The sequence below is a fragment of the Psammomys obesus genome, unplaced genomic scaffold (genome assembly GCF_907164565.1).
Source record: "Psammomys obesus unplaced genomic scaffold, mPsaObe1.curated_primary_1811, whole genome shotgun sequence".
Classification (NCBI taxonomy): domain Eukaryota; kingdom Metazoa; phylum Chordata; class Mammalia; order Rodentia; family Muridae; genus Psammomys; species Psammomys obesus.
Window position 1 is genome coordinate 15,909,109 of NW_026596120.1, and position 16,015 is coordinate 15,925,123.

General features: G+C 52.3%; 2 protein-coding genes across 6 annotated transcripts in view; both read right to left on the minus strand.

The window, feature by feature from the left end:
• The window catches only part of Grm2 (glutamate metabotropic receptor 2), an 11,266-nt gene extending 7,645 nt beyond the window's left edge, over nucleotides 1-3,621 (minus strand). The window contains exons 1-2 of one of the 3 annotated variants that reach the window (XM_055629941.1): nucleotides 3,564-3,621; nucleotides 1,430-1,920 (exon numbers count right to left, since the gene is read on the minus strand). In XM_055629941.1, coding sequence (XP_055485916.1) covers nucleotides 1,430-1,882 — 453 coding nt within the window. In that variant the 5' untranslated portion in view covers nucleotides 1,883-1,920; nucleotides 3,564-3,621. Of the gene's footprint in view, nucleotides 1-1,429; nucleotides 2,017-2,713; nucleotides 3,110-3,563 lie in introns of those variants that run through there. The other 2 variants (XM_055629943.1, XM_055629940.1) reach the window with 2 other exon arrangements.
• Nucleotides 3,622-6,275: 2,654 nt separating this feature from the next.
• The window catches only part of Tex264 (testis expressed 264, ER-phagy receptor), a 29,553-nt gene continuing 19,813 nt past the window's right edge, over nucleotides 6,276-16,015 (minus strand). For all 3 annotated transcript variants that reach the window (XM_055629672.1, XM_055629674.1, XM_055629673.1), the window contains exons 5-6: nucleotides 9,985-10,153; nucleotides 6,276-6,830 (exon numbers count right to left, since the gene is read on the minus strand). In XM_055629672.1, the coding sequence (XP_055485647.1) occupies nucleotides 6,550-6,830; nucleotides 9,985-10,153 (450 nt within the window). In that variant the 3' untranslated portion in view covers nucleotides 6,276-6,549. The remainder of the gene's footprint in view (nucleotides 6,831-9,984; nucleotides 10,154-16,015) is intronic.

The following is a 16,015-nucleotide window of genomic DNA, read 5'->3' on the forward strand; positions in this document are numbered from 1 at the left end:
GATACAGATACAGATACAGATACAGATACAGATACAGATACAGATACAGATACTGGCCTAGCCACACCTGTCCAAGCAGCCACCTAACCACCTCTAGAAGCTGGGATTAACAAGATAAATAATTTAGTTCCATCTGCATTTCATGGTTCCTGATTCAGCTTCATCTCTCCTACACGGTCATCCCAGGTCAGTGGTGTAAAGCCCACTTCAATGGCAATGAACTCTGCCAGTCTCCTAAGGAAACAGGTCCTCACCAAGGTTCCCCAGATTGCTCCCAGCCCCTGCTCTGGACTCTCTGCACCTATACTGGACACAGACAGGAGAGGACATGAGTGAGAGTGGACCCAGTCATGAAGAGGGAAGAGCTCACCCAGGCCAAAACAGCCAAGTGAACCCAGAATGCAGTCCAGAGAGTACACGTACACACACACACACACACACACACAGAGAGAGAGTTGGCTGGCTCTACAGCTGGAGCCTATCAGGAGCACCCTCTGCTGACCCCTTGTGGAAGGACAAGTGGTGGTGTCTCTAGCCTCCCCCCTCCCTCAAATTCTGCATCACCTGAAGATCTTAGGGTACCCTTCCCATCTACACTCTCACCCAACTTCTCTTCCTCCTGCCCCCCACCACCCCCGCTGGCTGCTTCTGGCTTCTGTCTGCTCTGTAAAGTCCAAACAGAAAGGATCTGACAGCATAGGTTGAGAGCCAGGATTTCATGCTCCCTCTTTACCACCACATTGATTTATGACCTGCTTCCCTCTAAAGCTGTTTCCTTGTCTATAAAATGGGTTAATGCTGATAGCAGCTCATATTGACTATGCCCTTATGACCTGCCAGGCTCTTTGGTACAGGCTCATCATCTCATTAAATTTCTACTACGAACCTAAAAGTAGAAAGTGTTATTAATCCTGTTTCATAAAGAGGAAGCTGAGACATAGAAAAGAAGAAGAAGAAGAAGAAGAAGAAGAAGAAGAAGAAGAAGAAGAAGAAGAAGAAGAAGGAGAAGGAGAAGAAGGAGAAGAAGAAGAAGAAGGACCTGCCCAGAGTCGTGCAGCTAGTACAATGGGGACTCAGGATTTGGTCCTGGAAGCTGATTTCAGAGGCTGCTTCATAAGCCTTTTGGGACATTTAATATCAGGTGTATACGTGTGTGTGTGTGTGTGTGTGTGTGTGTGTGTGTGTGTGTAACAGGATGGTTCTGTTTCCTCTCCTTTTCCCCTAAGAGGAGTTTCTCTTCCACATTCTCTAGAAACCAACCCTATTCTACGGCCAGAGAACTTTCTTGCCCTTTTGTAAGAAACCACTGAAAGAAAAATGCACGGTGCCCCTTTCCGCTACACTCACCCAGAAAGTCCCTACTCATCGGGAATGCTGGTTCACCCTTTCCAGCCTCTTCCTAATACCCATTTGAGTGGTTTCCACATACCTGGATGGAGACATCACTGTAGGAGCCACCAATGACACCGGTGATGGCTGTCGGAGCATCGCTATGGGTGGCATAGGAGCCATCAGGACAGATGTGGCGTGAGCCGTCCGCGCCACGACTGAGTGAGGCACGCACAAAGTCCAGCGCCTGCTCCAGGGCGTATGTATCCTTGGAGCAGCTGTCGAGGATGTGTGCACCCAAGCGCACGCCAGGGAGCAGGTGGGGGTCGCGGTTGATCCGGTCCAGTGCAAAAAGCATGGCCTCTAAGCGCTGTATGCCACGGTGCTCGTTAACAGGACCACACTCCTCTGTCGGGCCACCCTTCTGGTGCACTGGGAACAGCCCACCCAGCACCAGGTCCCCCTCCAGGGTCAGCACCTTCTTGGCTGGGCCCTCAGCCACAGCACCCCGCAGCAGCAGCAGCAGCGCCAGAAACCCAAGCAGTGATCCCATGGCCCCCAAAGGGATGGTTAGGTCCAGCAGCCCAGGGTCTTCAAGGGATGAGGATAGAAGCAGCAAAGGCAAAGAGAGGAGGAAACGGGCCAGGAAAGGACAGATAGGAAGAGAGATGAGAAGGGGCCCAGCTCCTGCAGAGAGACAGAGAGACAGACAAACAGGGAGGAGTGGAACCAGAGAGCAGCTGTCCCCTTTATTTCCAGCTTCCCCTCTGACCCTGTTACTCCCCATAGCCCCTTCCCAGGTACTCAGGAGTAGTGAGAAGGGTGGCACCACTAACTCGGCAGAGAAGCTCCTGGGCTCCCCCCTAGGTTTGTCTCTGAGCTCTGCCCTAATCTTGGCTAGAGATAGGCTCTGTAACCCAACTAAACTCAGCAGAGGGCAGGGAGGGTGGGAGTGGGGGCCCAGGCAGAAAGCAGGGGGGCCAGCCATGGCCAAACCCTACACAAACCAAAGGGCCTACTCAAACCTAGGAGATCAATACCATAGCAGCCGAGGCCACGACAGTGACACACTCAGGCTCTGGCTCTCATCTGAGCCTTGGATTTCCAGAGCAAGGCATTGGAAGGCCCACCACAGGGAGGAAGCGTCTCTATGGGATAGTTTCCAGCCCAAGAGAACCTGAAGCCTAGGTGAACACACCCAGGGTCCTAGACTTTGGCTCTTAAAGGGCCAGCCCCCAAAGTCTCCTGATTGAGAAAGGAATGGAGACCCTAAACCCAGTGAGACAGCAAGATGGAGAGAAGGAACCATGTAGTTAAAGGTCTTCAGTCAGCAGAGTAAATAGATATGGATATATGTATGTATCACAGATGGGGAGCAATTAACCTGGTGAGACCGCTGAACAGTGCCGGAGCTGAGTTGTGGATGCCCTAGCTTTACGTAGGAAGCTGCTGGAGACTTGGTGTCTCTGTTTCTCTTCACTCACTCCAAGCCTGGCAGTCATTTCCAGCCTTCCGCTTCTCAGCCTTTGACCGACCTTAGAGGTCCCCTCCCATCAGCTCTGCATAACCTGTACCTCATCCTCCACCTTACATTAACCCTACACAGGCAGGCTCTTGAGATCATGCAGACTGGGAGAGGGGCAAACCCTTCCCCAGGACCGGAAAGGAAACTACAGCTAAAGAGGACAGCAACTAGTTCAAGGACCCCCTATCCTGGCCAAAGAGACTAAGGCTTCTCACAGGACTAGCCGCCTGCTGGTGCCAGAGGCAGGAGGACCCCAAAGAAGCAGCTCAGCCAGGCAAACAGGAGAGAGAATCAGGGGTGAAGACTAACACAGATGGGGCAGAAGCCCAGGGGAGGCCCTAATGAAAGCTGAGGCAGGCAAGGGGGAAAGAACCTGCGAGTCCAGAAACGGCAGGGCAGGACCACAAAAATCTGATGAGAGGGCAAGCGAGCCTGAGAGGCTGAAACAAAGACAGAGGCACAGACAGAAAGAAGGACCTGAGGACGCTGGAGCAGGAGGAACTGGAAAGCGCGATGCAGGGTGTGCATTCTCTTGGGAAGAAAGGCGGGGTGCCCGGGACGGTCTTCCCGCTTCCTGGAGCTCCCAGAAAAGCGCTGTCTGGACGCCTCAGCCCGGGTGCTCCAGAACTCGAGGACCCGCGGGGGCTCGGGATGTGGGGTCAGGGCTAAAAAGGTTGGCAGTGACCGCGGCACCGCAGGCTAACCCTACCTGGCGCGCCCAGCTCTGGCGCGGGGCTCCGGTTCCCGGTTCCCGCTTGCTGGCTCTCTCGCAGGCTCTGCGCTCTCTGCCGGCCCGCCCTGCCGCTTTCAATCGCGGCCTGCCCCGCCCCCCGCCCCGGCCCCCCCCCAGCCCCTCCCCCGTTCCTCTGGACTCCCGTCCTCCCCCCCAAGCCCCCGCCCCAATTCGGCCTGCACCTCCCGCTTTGCCGGACCTCTCGGGGGTTCCTAGCCCAGCGCCTCCAGCAGCCTCCAGCAGATCCGGCTCTTGACAGGTCCGCAGGGCCTGGAGCTGTCCAGCGTGTGGTGCTGAATCCCCGGGCGCACCCACTCTGCGCTGGAGCAGGTGCCTCTCAGCCCCCTCTGCCCGTCAGTCAGACTTCGACCCGGCAGGAACAGGGTGTGAGGCACTGGCCTGGGAAGGTCACTGCGCTATCAGAGTGAGCATATAGTCTTCTGGATTCCTATATGCCACAGAGTATGAGGTGGACCTTGAGGTTGAGAGCTAACACTGGGGCATAGGTAAAGGGGTAGGTACATAGGCAGATGGAGTGCTTGGCTTGTTGCCCCCTGTTTTCCCACCCATTCTCTCTACCCAGTGACTGCAGCTCAGTCTACTTGGTAGACAGGCCCCATGTGAGCGCTAAGGCCTGAGTCACTAGGAAGAAAAGATTAGGAGAGGGAGGTCAGAGGATGGGGCCTCCCTTTCCTTCCTGCAGATGACCTTTAAGGCTGCTGCCCCTCCCCCATGAATCTCCGCTCCTATGCCCAAAGGGCATTCACAGTAGAGGTATCAGGCCATGGGGTTAGAGGGCTTCAGGGCAAGAGCCTGGGATCAACCCTGAGGGGCCTGCTGAGGCAGGGTTAGGGGTGAGAAGGGCAGGGAGTGGGGGTGACAAGGGGAAGCGGCTGAGGAAAGGCTCCAGGAACTGGCTGCTGTGTAGGAGGGATCGGGAGCTGGAGCCCGAGCAGGAGCTTGAGCAGAGGGAGGACAGCTCTGAGATGTTCCTGACTCTTCCCTCCCACAGCAGGATGGGGAAGGACACCCCTGGGTAGGGGGTGGAGGATAAGCTCTGTAGTGCCAGGCTGTGCTGAAGGATCTGGGCAGGTCTGTGCTCAGATTTGGACAAGCGTCTCTGCACCCTAAACAAGCACTAGGGCACAGCATCCCTACCCAACCCACAGGTGTCAGTGGAAGCAAGGTCATCTCAGATACGTGAATGAAATACTATACCTAGACTCCTTGGATACCTCCTCCGTGGGCATGTGGCATTTGGGGAAGGTGGGATGACAAGGATAGGTCGTTTCCCTGGACACAGAAACAGGATGTCCCGTTGCTCTGTAAAGACCTCAGCTTTTAAACAATAGCAGACACATCAAACCCAAACAGACAGGCCCAACCGCTAACGGGAGACAAGGTGGCAGCGGGATGAGGGCTCAGAGCTGTCAGACAAAGCTGGGGAGACAGACATACTGTCTTCCAGATCCAGCTCTGCCACCGGCTGCTCTCACCCTTTGGTTGGCTCAGAGCGACTGCTCCCTGGGGTGAGTGAGTGATGGGCCAGGCTCTTGGAGCAGAGGGATTGACAGCAGGAGGTGCTGAGGTGAGACACCGCACAGAGAGATCCCAGCCACACTTCCAGCCCACTCACCAAGGCAGCCTCACCAAACATACGGGACTCTGTACACAGATGTTGATGTCCACAGAAGCAGCATAAGAAGCCGGTTGCATGGCCTGCAGCGAGAGAGCTGCACTATCCCACTGTAGCACAGGGCACAATACTCAGCTATGCAGCCTGGGTACTCCTGGCTGGGCACACAAGGACATACTTCACCAAACGAACATAGCTGTACACGTGTACACAGCTACACACACAGCCATAACTATACATGGAATACCACCCAAAAATCTCTGTATACACACACATATATATACAACTGCACACATGGACTTTGCCACATAGCCACAGCAGTGCATACATATGAACACACAGCCACACAAACATGCCCATCCCAACACAGATGTAATCATGGACACACAGCTACACCCACAGCTTTATACATGGAGACACAGTAAAACATACAACTTTACACATAAGCACACACCATACACACAAACAGCCACACCGAGCTGTCTATACACAAAACCCACATAAATGCTTCCATCTAGCTAGCTTTACACATCCCTATAAATACAACCACATGAAGAACAGCAACATACGCACATAGCCCAGCAGCCATCCACACACATATACAACCATGCCCAACCAGTCACATTCTGAAGCTCACATGGACACAGCCTCACCTATGGTGTACGTGCACATGCCCAGGAACAAAGGCACTGGCAGGCCCAGCAGGGGTGTCTTCACCTGCTGGGGAGTCCCAGCATGAGCACGGGCACACTGAAGCCACAGACACAAAGGCATTTGTCTTGGAAGCAGACAAAGAATCTGTGAGATCCCTACTCCTGAGATGTGGAGGGCACTCCTTGCTCTGCTCTCCAGCAGCAAAGAGAGCCCCTGGGGCTGCTGCAATGCAGGGGTGACTCTCTACTGGGGTGATGGAGCAGGGAATAATGGGCCTCCAATACCCCTCTGATCGGAGTACTCAGTCATGTTGTTTTTGGGTGTGGGAGCTCCTGCCCATTCCCAGTCAATCCACAAAAACCAAGATACAACAAACAAATACACAACTCAGATCCAGGTGAAACAAGAAAGTAATTCACTTTATTCTGTTATTCTGGGTTCTGGAAGCTCCAATATGAGTCTGCAAAAAGTCAGCAGCCCAGGAGGCTGGTGCAGATAACAGTCTCTGGCTCCTTCGGCCCTGGGAGCCAAAAGGACAGGTTTAGGCTTGGGGTAGGAGAATTCAGGCTCCTGGTACTCCCAGCCCAAGCTAGGCAGGTTAAGGAAAAAAAGGGCTGGAGAGTTTGCTCAGTTCCTTAGCAAATGCACCACAAGAGGGTTGAGGGCTCGTGGTTACTCCTCACCCCTCTCAGGGGTGCTGAGCTCCCGAGTAGCTCCCAGAAGCTTGGCTTCAGGACTCAGTCGGGGCTCTCCCAACGGTCCCTCGCCCTCCAAATCCAGCTCCTCAAAGGACGAGCCACTGGCACCCGATTCACTGTAGCTGTGCTCGCTGCGGTTATCGCCATCATCCCAGCCACGGTTGCTTGCCCCAGGAGACAGTGTGGTGGCTGAAGTCTCCCGGCTGCCAGGGCGAACCTCCAGGCTTACAGAACTTGTATCACTTGTGTCAGCTCCTGTAGCCAGGACAAGGGAGCACTGGTTAGCCAACTACCACATAATTTCAATTGTGCCCTCTTCAGGGCCAGGGCAAGGAAATGAGCATGCACAGTCTACTCATGAATAATAGAGCCGCCTTGGCTCAGGAGTCCCATTCCAGCTGCCCTCTGCCCTCTGCCCTCTGCCCTGACTGGAGCTGTACTGCTAGAGCCAAGGGAGTCTGCAGGGTGGAAGAGAGAGCAGGCGAGAGGAGCAGCTGGCTATGCACTTCTCTCCTTATCCTAAATTAGCTCCCGGTCTCTGAACTTTCACAAAGCCACTGACCCCTACCCCCACATCCATTAAGGGCCACTTAGCCCCAGGGTGAGGAGCTGAGGGTAGAACAAAGGAGACACAAATACCATTCATTTTCAGGCTTGGGAGTGGTTTGTCCAGGGAGAGCTACAGAACATTGCCCAAGAGGCAGGAGGGCTGAAGAAAGGACCAAGAGAACCATTCTCCAGTCCATGCCCCCACAAAGTCCTCCCCAAGGAGCAGTGATATTCAGGACACCAGCTGGCTCCTGCCCCTAACCACATTGTATCCCCATATAAAGGAGGAGCTGAAGCAAGAGGATGAAAAAATACTGAGAAACACTCAACCAGTCAAAAAAGAGATGGCTAGGATGAAGCATTTTTAGGATTTTCTCCTCATATGCTTGAGTCAACCCAGGGGAACCCTTACCAATCAGGTCAATCACTGGTGCTCTCTAATCTGCCCCTTCTAGCCCTAGCACATCTCACAAGTAAGTGGTCGTTTGTATACCCTGCCCAGGAGCTAGCCCTTGGCCCATCTCTACAAATCAGAGGCAGTGAATACAGGTGGAAGGTGGTTAACAAGAAACAAGAGCACAGGCCTACTACATGCAGGACTCCAGATTGGGAGATGGCCAACATGTCCAGTAAAGAGGGTCAGCTGTCAAAGCTGTTAAATATCATGGAAGGTGAGAATGGGCTGGCTTTCCCAGCTCCTGTCTCCATGGTAAGAAGGTCCTGGGCCAGGAGCAGTTTGAGGACTTCTTGGTATTTGCACTAGCCTAGAGATGTCCCTCGAGCCTCAGCTATGGCATAGGATGGTAAAGGTAAAGCAATACAAGGGTCTGCTTCACTAATCTCTTCTGCCTCCTGGACCCTACTAGCAAAGGTGAGATGAGCCCTAAAAGTGAAGGCCTGCTGGCCCTGGTCCTCTCTTTGCTGCAGCCTCTGGTATGGCTCCCACAGGAGGATACCAGAAGAGCAGTGAGTTAGGGGTAGTCCCACTGCCCCTGGGGGCAGGACTTTAGTTCCTCATTCATTCACACTGATATCAGTGTCCCAAGGGCTACAGGTCTGAAAGGCATAAAGGAAGGGGGGTAGTTTCTCCCTGATCCCATTATAGAACGGTCAAGTTCTATTTACTCACCTATGGCTCACCCAAGACCCTTGGATATAGGGACCAGCCCCTTCCCTTCCCACCCCTGGGCTAAGAGTGATCAGAGGACAAAGCCCAGGAGTGCCTCCTTCAGCTCAGGTTCAAAACATCATCAGATGAAGACGGCTGCTACGAATAGATGGACACTACTTACAGAGGAGCTCTTCAAGGCAGAATGGTATCCCCACAGCCCTACAGAGGAGGTCCCTTTGTCGAGCCTATGTCCCCGAAAAGAGGGCCCCAGGCAAGGGAAAGGAGCACCTAAATCCCCAGGGCTTCCGGGCTGGGGATGTGAAGCTACCACCTTTACCCAGCCCCTCCCTCTTCCTCTGCCAACAGCCAATGGAAGGAGATCAAATATTCATCGCCTCTGTGGAGCTAAATAATACATCAATGTAATAACAGGCACAAGGCAGCTAATCACCCCCTTTCACCTCCCAGTCCAAGTCAGGGCCCCAGCAGGGAGGCAAAAAGGGACAGACCAAGCCTTGGGTGGCCAGGCACCCACCATGCATTGCTGTGTAAGTGGCATGCACCTGGAGAGTGGCTGCCCTGGGAGTTAGGACAGCATCTGTCAGAAGTGGGCAGATCCCACAGCACCCACAGTAAGGAGTAGGCGGGTAGGCTGGTGGGGAGGACAGGCCAAGGACCTCAGGGGTGTGGGAGCTGTGGCTGCAGCCAGCTGTATGTAGTGAGTGCCAAGCCACCCTTTAACACTCCTGGCAGGCAGTGTTTGGGAAGGAAGGGAACTGGGTGGGTGGGCCAAGGAGGCAGGAAGCAGAGGAAGGTTGTAGGAAGGTCAAGGCACTCCGCCCCGCCTTTTGACTCTGGGGGCTTCCTGGGCTTGCTGACCTTGTGCCATGTCCAGTGCCCACAGTAGGGGGCACGAAGAGTATCTGCCGGGCACTACCAAGCAGAAGGGAGCAGTACCCCATGGAGGTAATTAAGTGGCAGATGAAGTTAACTATGTTGGACACAAGCCCCAAGGGAGAAGAGATTGCCTCCCAGTACCCTCCCTGCATCAGCCCTGCCAACACATGTCTCTCGAGAATGACCTTGGCTGTTGAAGACTGGATGGGCAGAAAGACTCCCAGAGAAGTAAAGGAGGCAGTTCCTTTCCCCATAGTCTTGTGTTACCTCTAAACTTTCACATCACAGAACAGTCAAAAGTTCGGGCCCCTCGGATTACCTGGCAGGTCACCAATAGGGTTTCTTGCCCGTGGGTGTCACACAAGATCATGGCAGGGTGTTGGAAACAGGCAAATGGCCTGTGGGCCTGGACCTGGGGCATTCTAGCTACCAGCATGGGCTGGCTCTGGTGACAAGGTCTCTAGAATGAGTCCTATACTAGAGATAGGAGAGCACCTTGCTTCCTTTCTTACCTTTAAACTTAGTCCTGTCTCACTTCCTGATGAGCCCACCCAGATGCCTTCTATCTATCTGCCTAGGATAGTTTAGTATTCCTAATATATCTGAAGGGAATTCAGACAGGGTCTTGTTACCTGGAAAATAGGTGTGAGTCCACATCTATGTGGATGTACATGTCTGGGAACAGGCAATTCTGCATGTGGGTTCTGGTGTAAGGTATCACTTTTCTTCCTTTGCCAAGTAGAGTCTACCTACAATGACAGCTCTGACAGAGGAGTTACCTTAACTTTGTTCTTAGATGTGCAGGAGAAGGACTCTGGGCAGGGCCCACCCTCTTTCTTCCACCTTTGATACCTGTGCCATCCATCTGGGTGTCATTGGCCTCCACAAACTCCCGACTTTTCCGCTCTGTCTCCTTCACCTCTGGCACGTAGAAATCTCCTTGCCGTGCCAGTGGGCACATGAAATGAATCTGGTCTTGCTGGTAGATCTCCAGACGAGGGTGAGCACACAGCTTCCGCTCCTACCAGTGTTGCAAAATGTGATATAAGCACTACAAAGTCCTGACCAACTTGTCCCATGGGAACTCTGGGAAGTGTCTATTCCTTCTGGAGGAGCTAGCTTTGTGTTCCGTCTCAATCTCTTCCAAATTTCAATCCCCTACTGAAGGAGACACATGAACCCTCCAAGAGCAGGGAGCTACACTCTAGAAGCAGTGGCCTAATGACAAAGAATCCTCATATCAGCATTCTAGGTCAGATGCTAAAACATCCCAGAAGCCCAGCCCTGCTAATCTTGTATGTATGTCTAGGACTAAATAGCTGCTCTCACAGAGCATAGGGCCAGAATCCATCAACTCTGGCCGTAGGCACTTAAGCCAAGATAGATCTAACTTTTTATCCTAGAACTTTCTGGCCTAAGCCCTCTCTCCTCTGACTGACACAAAGATAACAGGTTAGGTCAGCACTGTGAAGCTGCAGCCTCCAGCCCCCGTCTATAAATGTATTATCATAAACTGCTTTTACCCCATTCCCATGGATAGGTCTATGTCAAATTCTGAAACTATCAAATATGGCTCCTGTACTTCCTTACACTGAGCCAAAGGGGGAAAAAGCTGAATCTAAGCTGGATGGAAGGTAGGACATGAGGTGACACTGACTATTACCTAATGGGATAAAGTCCCAGCTTCTAGGGCCCCAAGTTCTAACAGACATCCCACTCCCCTTTGCCTGGACATGGACCAATGTTTCTTACCCCCTAGTGCATCAAAGCAGCAGACACACGCCAGCGCTGCCCTACGGCAGGCAGGAACAACAGGAACAGGGAGCAAGTGTCTCTCGATCTAGAATCTGCCCTCCCTCTCCTGTGACGGGGCGCAATTACCCACCAAGACAACTGTGAGGCCCTTGCCCTGTCACTGTTCACCCGCCAACCTTCACAACATGGCTATTTATAGCACCTGCCAGGCTCTCACCGTGAGCTCTCAAATGAGCCTTCCACTTAACAGTAATGAGAGACTTATTGCCTAGTTCAGAAAAGCCACTCCAGGACTCCACTTGTCCGCATCCCTGGCCAACCCAAGGCTTGAGGAACCTCTTCCAATTAAAAAGAGCCCATGGATGGGAAAATGGAGGGATAAAAAGTCTGAAAGGAGGACCAAGCTAGGACCCTCAGTGCCAGCTAAAGACAGAGTATATCCAAGAGGTCAGATAGAGAGGTATGTGGCCCAGCCTCGGCCAGCAGCAGCTCAGATTCAATCTCCACAAGTAATCCAGGCAAAGCCTTTCCCCTTGAGTACCCATGCACCCAAACACAGAGGATGACACCCTAGCCCTGATGCTTCTAAGGTCAGTGAAATAGTAATTTACTAGGGGTTTTTGTTTGTTCTTCTTTTTTTTTTTTTTTTTTTTTTCTGAAACGGGGTTTCTCTGTGTAGTCTTGGCTGTACTGGACTCACTTTGTAGACAAGAGTGGTCTCAAACCCAGAGATCCGCCTGCCTCTGCCTCCCTGAGTGCTGGGATTAAAGGCACGTACCACAACTCGCTTACTTTTAATAGTTTTGACTCCAATCATTCATGCCAATCTGGTTGCTCTCCAGGCCTCCTCCATGTCCAGTCTCATGTTATCTCTATAAATAGCTTTTAGATTTTTGTTTTGGATGGCTACCTTTGTTTCTGAACATGCTTACTGAAGGTGCAGTTCTCAGCAGGGGCCTGGGGACAATGTACTGTCAGGGAACAGATCATACTGTCAAAAGGTAGGAGCTACTACGCTCTGGGCCCCTTCCAAAGCCAGTACCTGAGGACATGGATCTGCCAAACCTGAGCTCCACTCAACAAACTGGGCCAGGTTGCCAAAGCCATGGGAGCTCCCAGAAGAAGGTCCAGTTCCTTCCCTAGTAGTTAAAAAGAATGAAGGGGTCTCCAAACACAGTCAGAGCATGACATTCACCAACATCAGACTGATCATTTGAGAGGTTCATCTGGCAGCATCTCAAGACCAACAGCCATCTCAAGACCAACAGTAAAGTCTGTGTCCACCCAGAGACTCCATATACAATGAGTCTCATACCCCAGCTTTGACCCTTACCAAATTCATGCTACCTCCAAACCTTCCTTCTGGAAGAGTCTGACAGTTATAAGAAAGAGGGGGTAGTGCTCTTTCCACCCTCTCTTCTAGGCTGGGCATCAGGGTGGGCAGCACCAGGCAGCCACCCTGTGCCACCTGTTCTGCCAGCCCCCTCATTGGCAGGCAGCTCTGTGGCTGCTCTGCGCATCTGCCTCCTCCGGAGAGCCCAGCTCTGAAGTTGCCTGGCTGTGGACAGCCTGTTACCATGGAAACTGCATCCTCCATCCTTGCCATTGCCTTCATCTCAAAGCCATCGGGAGAACAGAGGGAAGGGGGAGACAGAGGATGGAGAGCAAACTGTGGCCCAGCTTCAGTTCTCTGCCCACCCCTGCCTCTTTGCAGCCTCCTCCACAGGGAGCAGAGCACTAACTGCGCAGGCCTGCTTCAGACCTGAATCCAGCGGTGGCCTACCCCTTGCTACCTAACAGGCCCTCCCTACTGGAGGGAAGCATGAAGCTAATTAAAATCCCATTGCCTGCTCAGCCCCAAATCACTATAACACATACTGGGTCCTGTCAAAATTCAGACTCAGGAACAGAAGAGATGGGGCTAGAAGGTAAAGGGGTAAAACTTTTACTTTAGTCCTTGGGCAAGGAAGGGCTTATAGCTGTCCATGCAGTGCTTTCAAGGAGACCCCTTTCCCCTCTGTGCTCTGCCTACCAAGTAGGAATGAGCCTAATGGGAACCAAGAATAAAGAGCAAGGGGGCAGAACCAGCATATGCCCTGTTCCTGAGTGATCAGGCAGAGGGAATAAGCCCTTTCCTTACAAGCCAGGTGCAGTCTCCAGGGAAGAGAAGATAGCCATGGGCTGGCTCCTGGGTCCTTACCGCACAGCAGGAGCTGCTGCCCAAACAGCATGTCGATGAGCCAGGAAATATTGGAAAATCATTGGAGGAAGGTGAGGCCAGCTGCCTCTCCCTCAGCTAGCCCCAGGGAGCCCTTGGAGAGCAGACTGCCAATGGCCAAGGACACCAGCTCAATGCCACAACAACCTGGTATTGCTGGGAAAGGGAGCCTGGATAGGCCTGAAATCCCAATCAGCCTTGGAATACCATAACACAAGAAGCTAACAGTAGGAGGAAGCAATGATCTTTCTTGACCATGAGGCTATCGGTCATCTGACAAACTCTCACCCTAAAGAGCAGCTTGTATACCCACATACGTACCATGTCCTCTTTAAGGGAGAAGAAACGGAGACCGCACACAGCATACTCCACCTAACTGAGAAGTCAGTAGGTCATGCCAAGATTTTAGGAGGACTGCTAGAAACTGTGCCTTTAGACACACACCTCCAGGCCTTCCCTCCCAAAGCAGAAAAAAGGAAGAGACTCCAGTCACCAGAGTATCCCTCATGATCACTCTACCCTCCATTAACATAGACTACACTTCCCCTAAAACTTCTGGGAGACAAAAGACAGAGCACCTCACAACATTACACAAGGCTATCACCTTGAGGTTTACCTCAGCCACCTTGGGAACTTACTCTTTACCTCAGGTTAAGTCCTCTTAGGCAAGGGTAGGTATATGTCCACATTACCCAGAGCTTCCACAAGGGGCTGGGCTGGTATGATGGGCCAACGTTTCCTCTCAGGACCCCCAGGTAGATCTTTCTGAATTCAGAAGTAAGGCGGTAAGAGAGAATCTGAACAATCTTTACTTTGTGTTTTGTTCTCAGAACACCAGCCTGTGTGTGCTGGCTTCAGCTAGAGGTATGGAAGGGCAAGGAACAGAAGCAGCCAGGCCAAGCTAGAGACAGAAGGAGAATCCCACCTCCCAGCTGTTCAAGGGCTAAATCTGTTTAGGTGGCAAATGCCTCAAATAGCGGATGCAGGTCAAGGACTGGGTCACCCACCTCTTACCTAAGCTCCAGGCCAATAAAGAAATAAGTTCTGCCTGATTCATCCTTCTTCCCTCGTGCTTCACTGGGCCTCTCTGTTCACCCTGTGCTGACCAGTCTACCCCCCGTACCATGGTGGACAACTAAGCAGCCACAGAGGCAGCCAGCAGCTGCTGCATCCCACCCGAGGTGGAAGCTTCTCCTTGCTGGGGGAAGTGATGCATGCTCATTTTTAATTACATAGACACTGATAGGCTCCCGCCTGCACACACGGTCCTCACAAGTGGGGGCTCAGACCCTGGAGGTCCCTCAGGCAGCTGGTCTGCATTGCATGTGCAAAGTGCTTGGGGGAGGCACAACAGGGAAGCTGCAGCTAGAATATAGCACATTGTTATTATTCTGCCCAGGAACTTCCGTCAACTTCTCTCTCCATGGCTCCCCCTCTTATCTCCACCAGACTTCACAATAGCTTCTGGCCCAGAACCTAAACTTCTGTGTTGTGTCCTGGGGAAGCCCAATGCCAGCAGGGAGAGCCCACTGAAGGGTTAGAGGGGTACCTTCTTCCCTTCCCTCCCTGTACCCTCCTCACTCCACACTACCCTGTCCAAAGCCTTGAAAAGTACAAACAAAAAACATAGTCAGGGACAGAAGGGACAGAAGTATCAAAGAAAGTCCCAAAGAGGTATCTGAATCCTAGCCTTAGCTACTGACAAATATGTGGGTTCCCTCTTGGCCTCAATTATAAAATAAAAGAAGAATAAAATGTTAGGAGAAGTGAGAACTAGGAAAAACAAAAACCTCGTCATTTAAAGACAAGGCACTACATATGTAGAAAACCACAACAGAGCAGATGATGGATGGGCTGACCATAAACATCAGCAAATACAAAGTTCACTGAAGGATGGCCCACTTCTCTGTGCACCAACCAACAGATTAGAAAAACACAACAGAAGCAAGAAATCAAGACCTTCAGAGAATTAGGTTTATCCCAGGGCCAGGCTGGGAGCCTCCTACATGGCAGGGGATGACAGAGGAGCTAAGCAGGCAGGACCAGGCCTGAGCAGGAGCCTAGGGAAGACTGTAGAAGTGTGAAGGAGCGAGGTGGAGTGCTGTGCCTGGCACCCTGGCCTGCTGTGCCTACTGCTGCCGTCGCCTGAAGACTTTTCATTTTCACCTCAGAGCTGGTGGCTTGCCACACAATTTACACTTCTGTTCATCTCCCTGGTGCTACCCAGGCCCTAACTTCCTAGGTGGCTCATGGAGGGGGTGCTCCATACCAGTCAGGTATCAGGATGTGCTAGTAACCAAGGAGCAGAGAAATTATGATTCCCTGGAAGCAGGTACATGGGACATAGGTCCTCATATATCCTGGTAACTGGACAGACTAGGAAGCCTTGGGCTTGCAGCCATGTCCAGCCTTTCTTTTCTCCATGGCACAGATGGCCAATATGAAACCCTAGTTCAGCCCTGCTCTAGATCTTCCATTCCCTAGGGAAAGGGAGCAGAGGGCGAGGGAGCCTAGAAGTGAGTATCCCCTGGGCACTCAGCTAGAGCTCTGGGTGGGTCAGCCACAGGATACCATGGTTCTACCTTCCAAACTGATGTTCCCTCCTACCATAGCTTACATAGTCCACCTTTTCTCCACCTTTTCATCCACTCTGCCGTGTTTACATAGTCAAGGACCTTGAGCCCTGCTTGGCTCACAAGCTGATAAAAACATTGCTGACTGATTATCCAGCAGCAGGAAGGCTGCTCACTGCAGATGGAGTCATGAAGCTAAGTACCTGGGAGCCAGAAGTCAGACAACAACAAAGGGGAAGGATATGTGGTAAGTGGGATAAGAAAATAAGAGAGGGGAGAGAGAAGGCAGCACTGAATTTTCCAGTTCCAGCTGGCACTCTGACCTTCTCCAACCTCT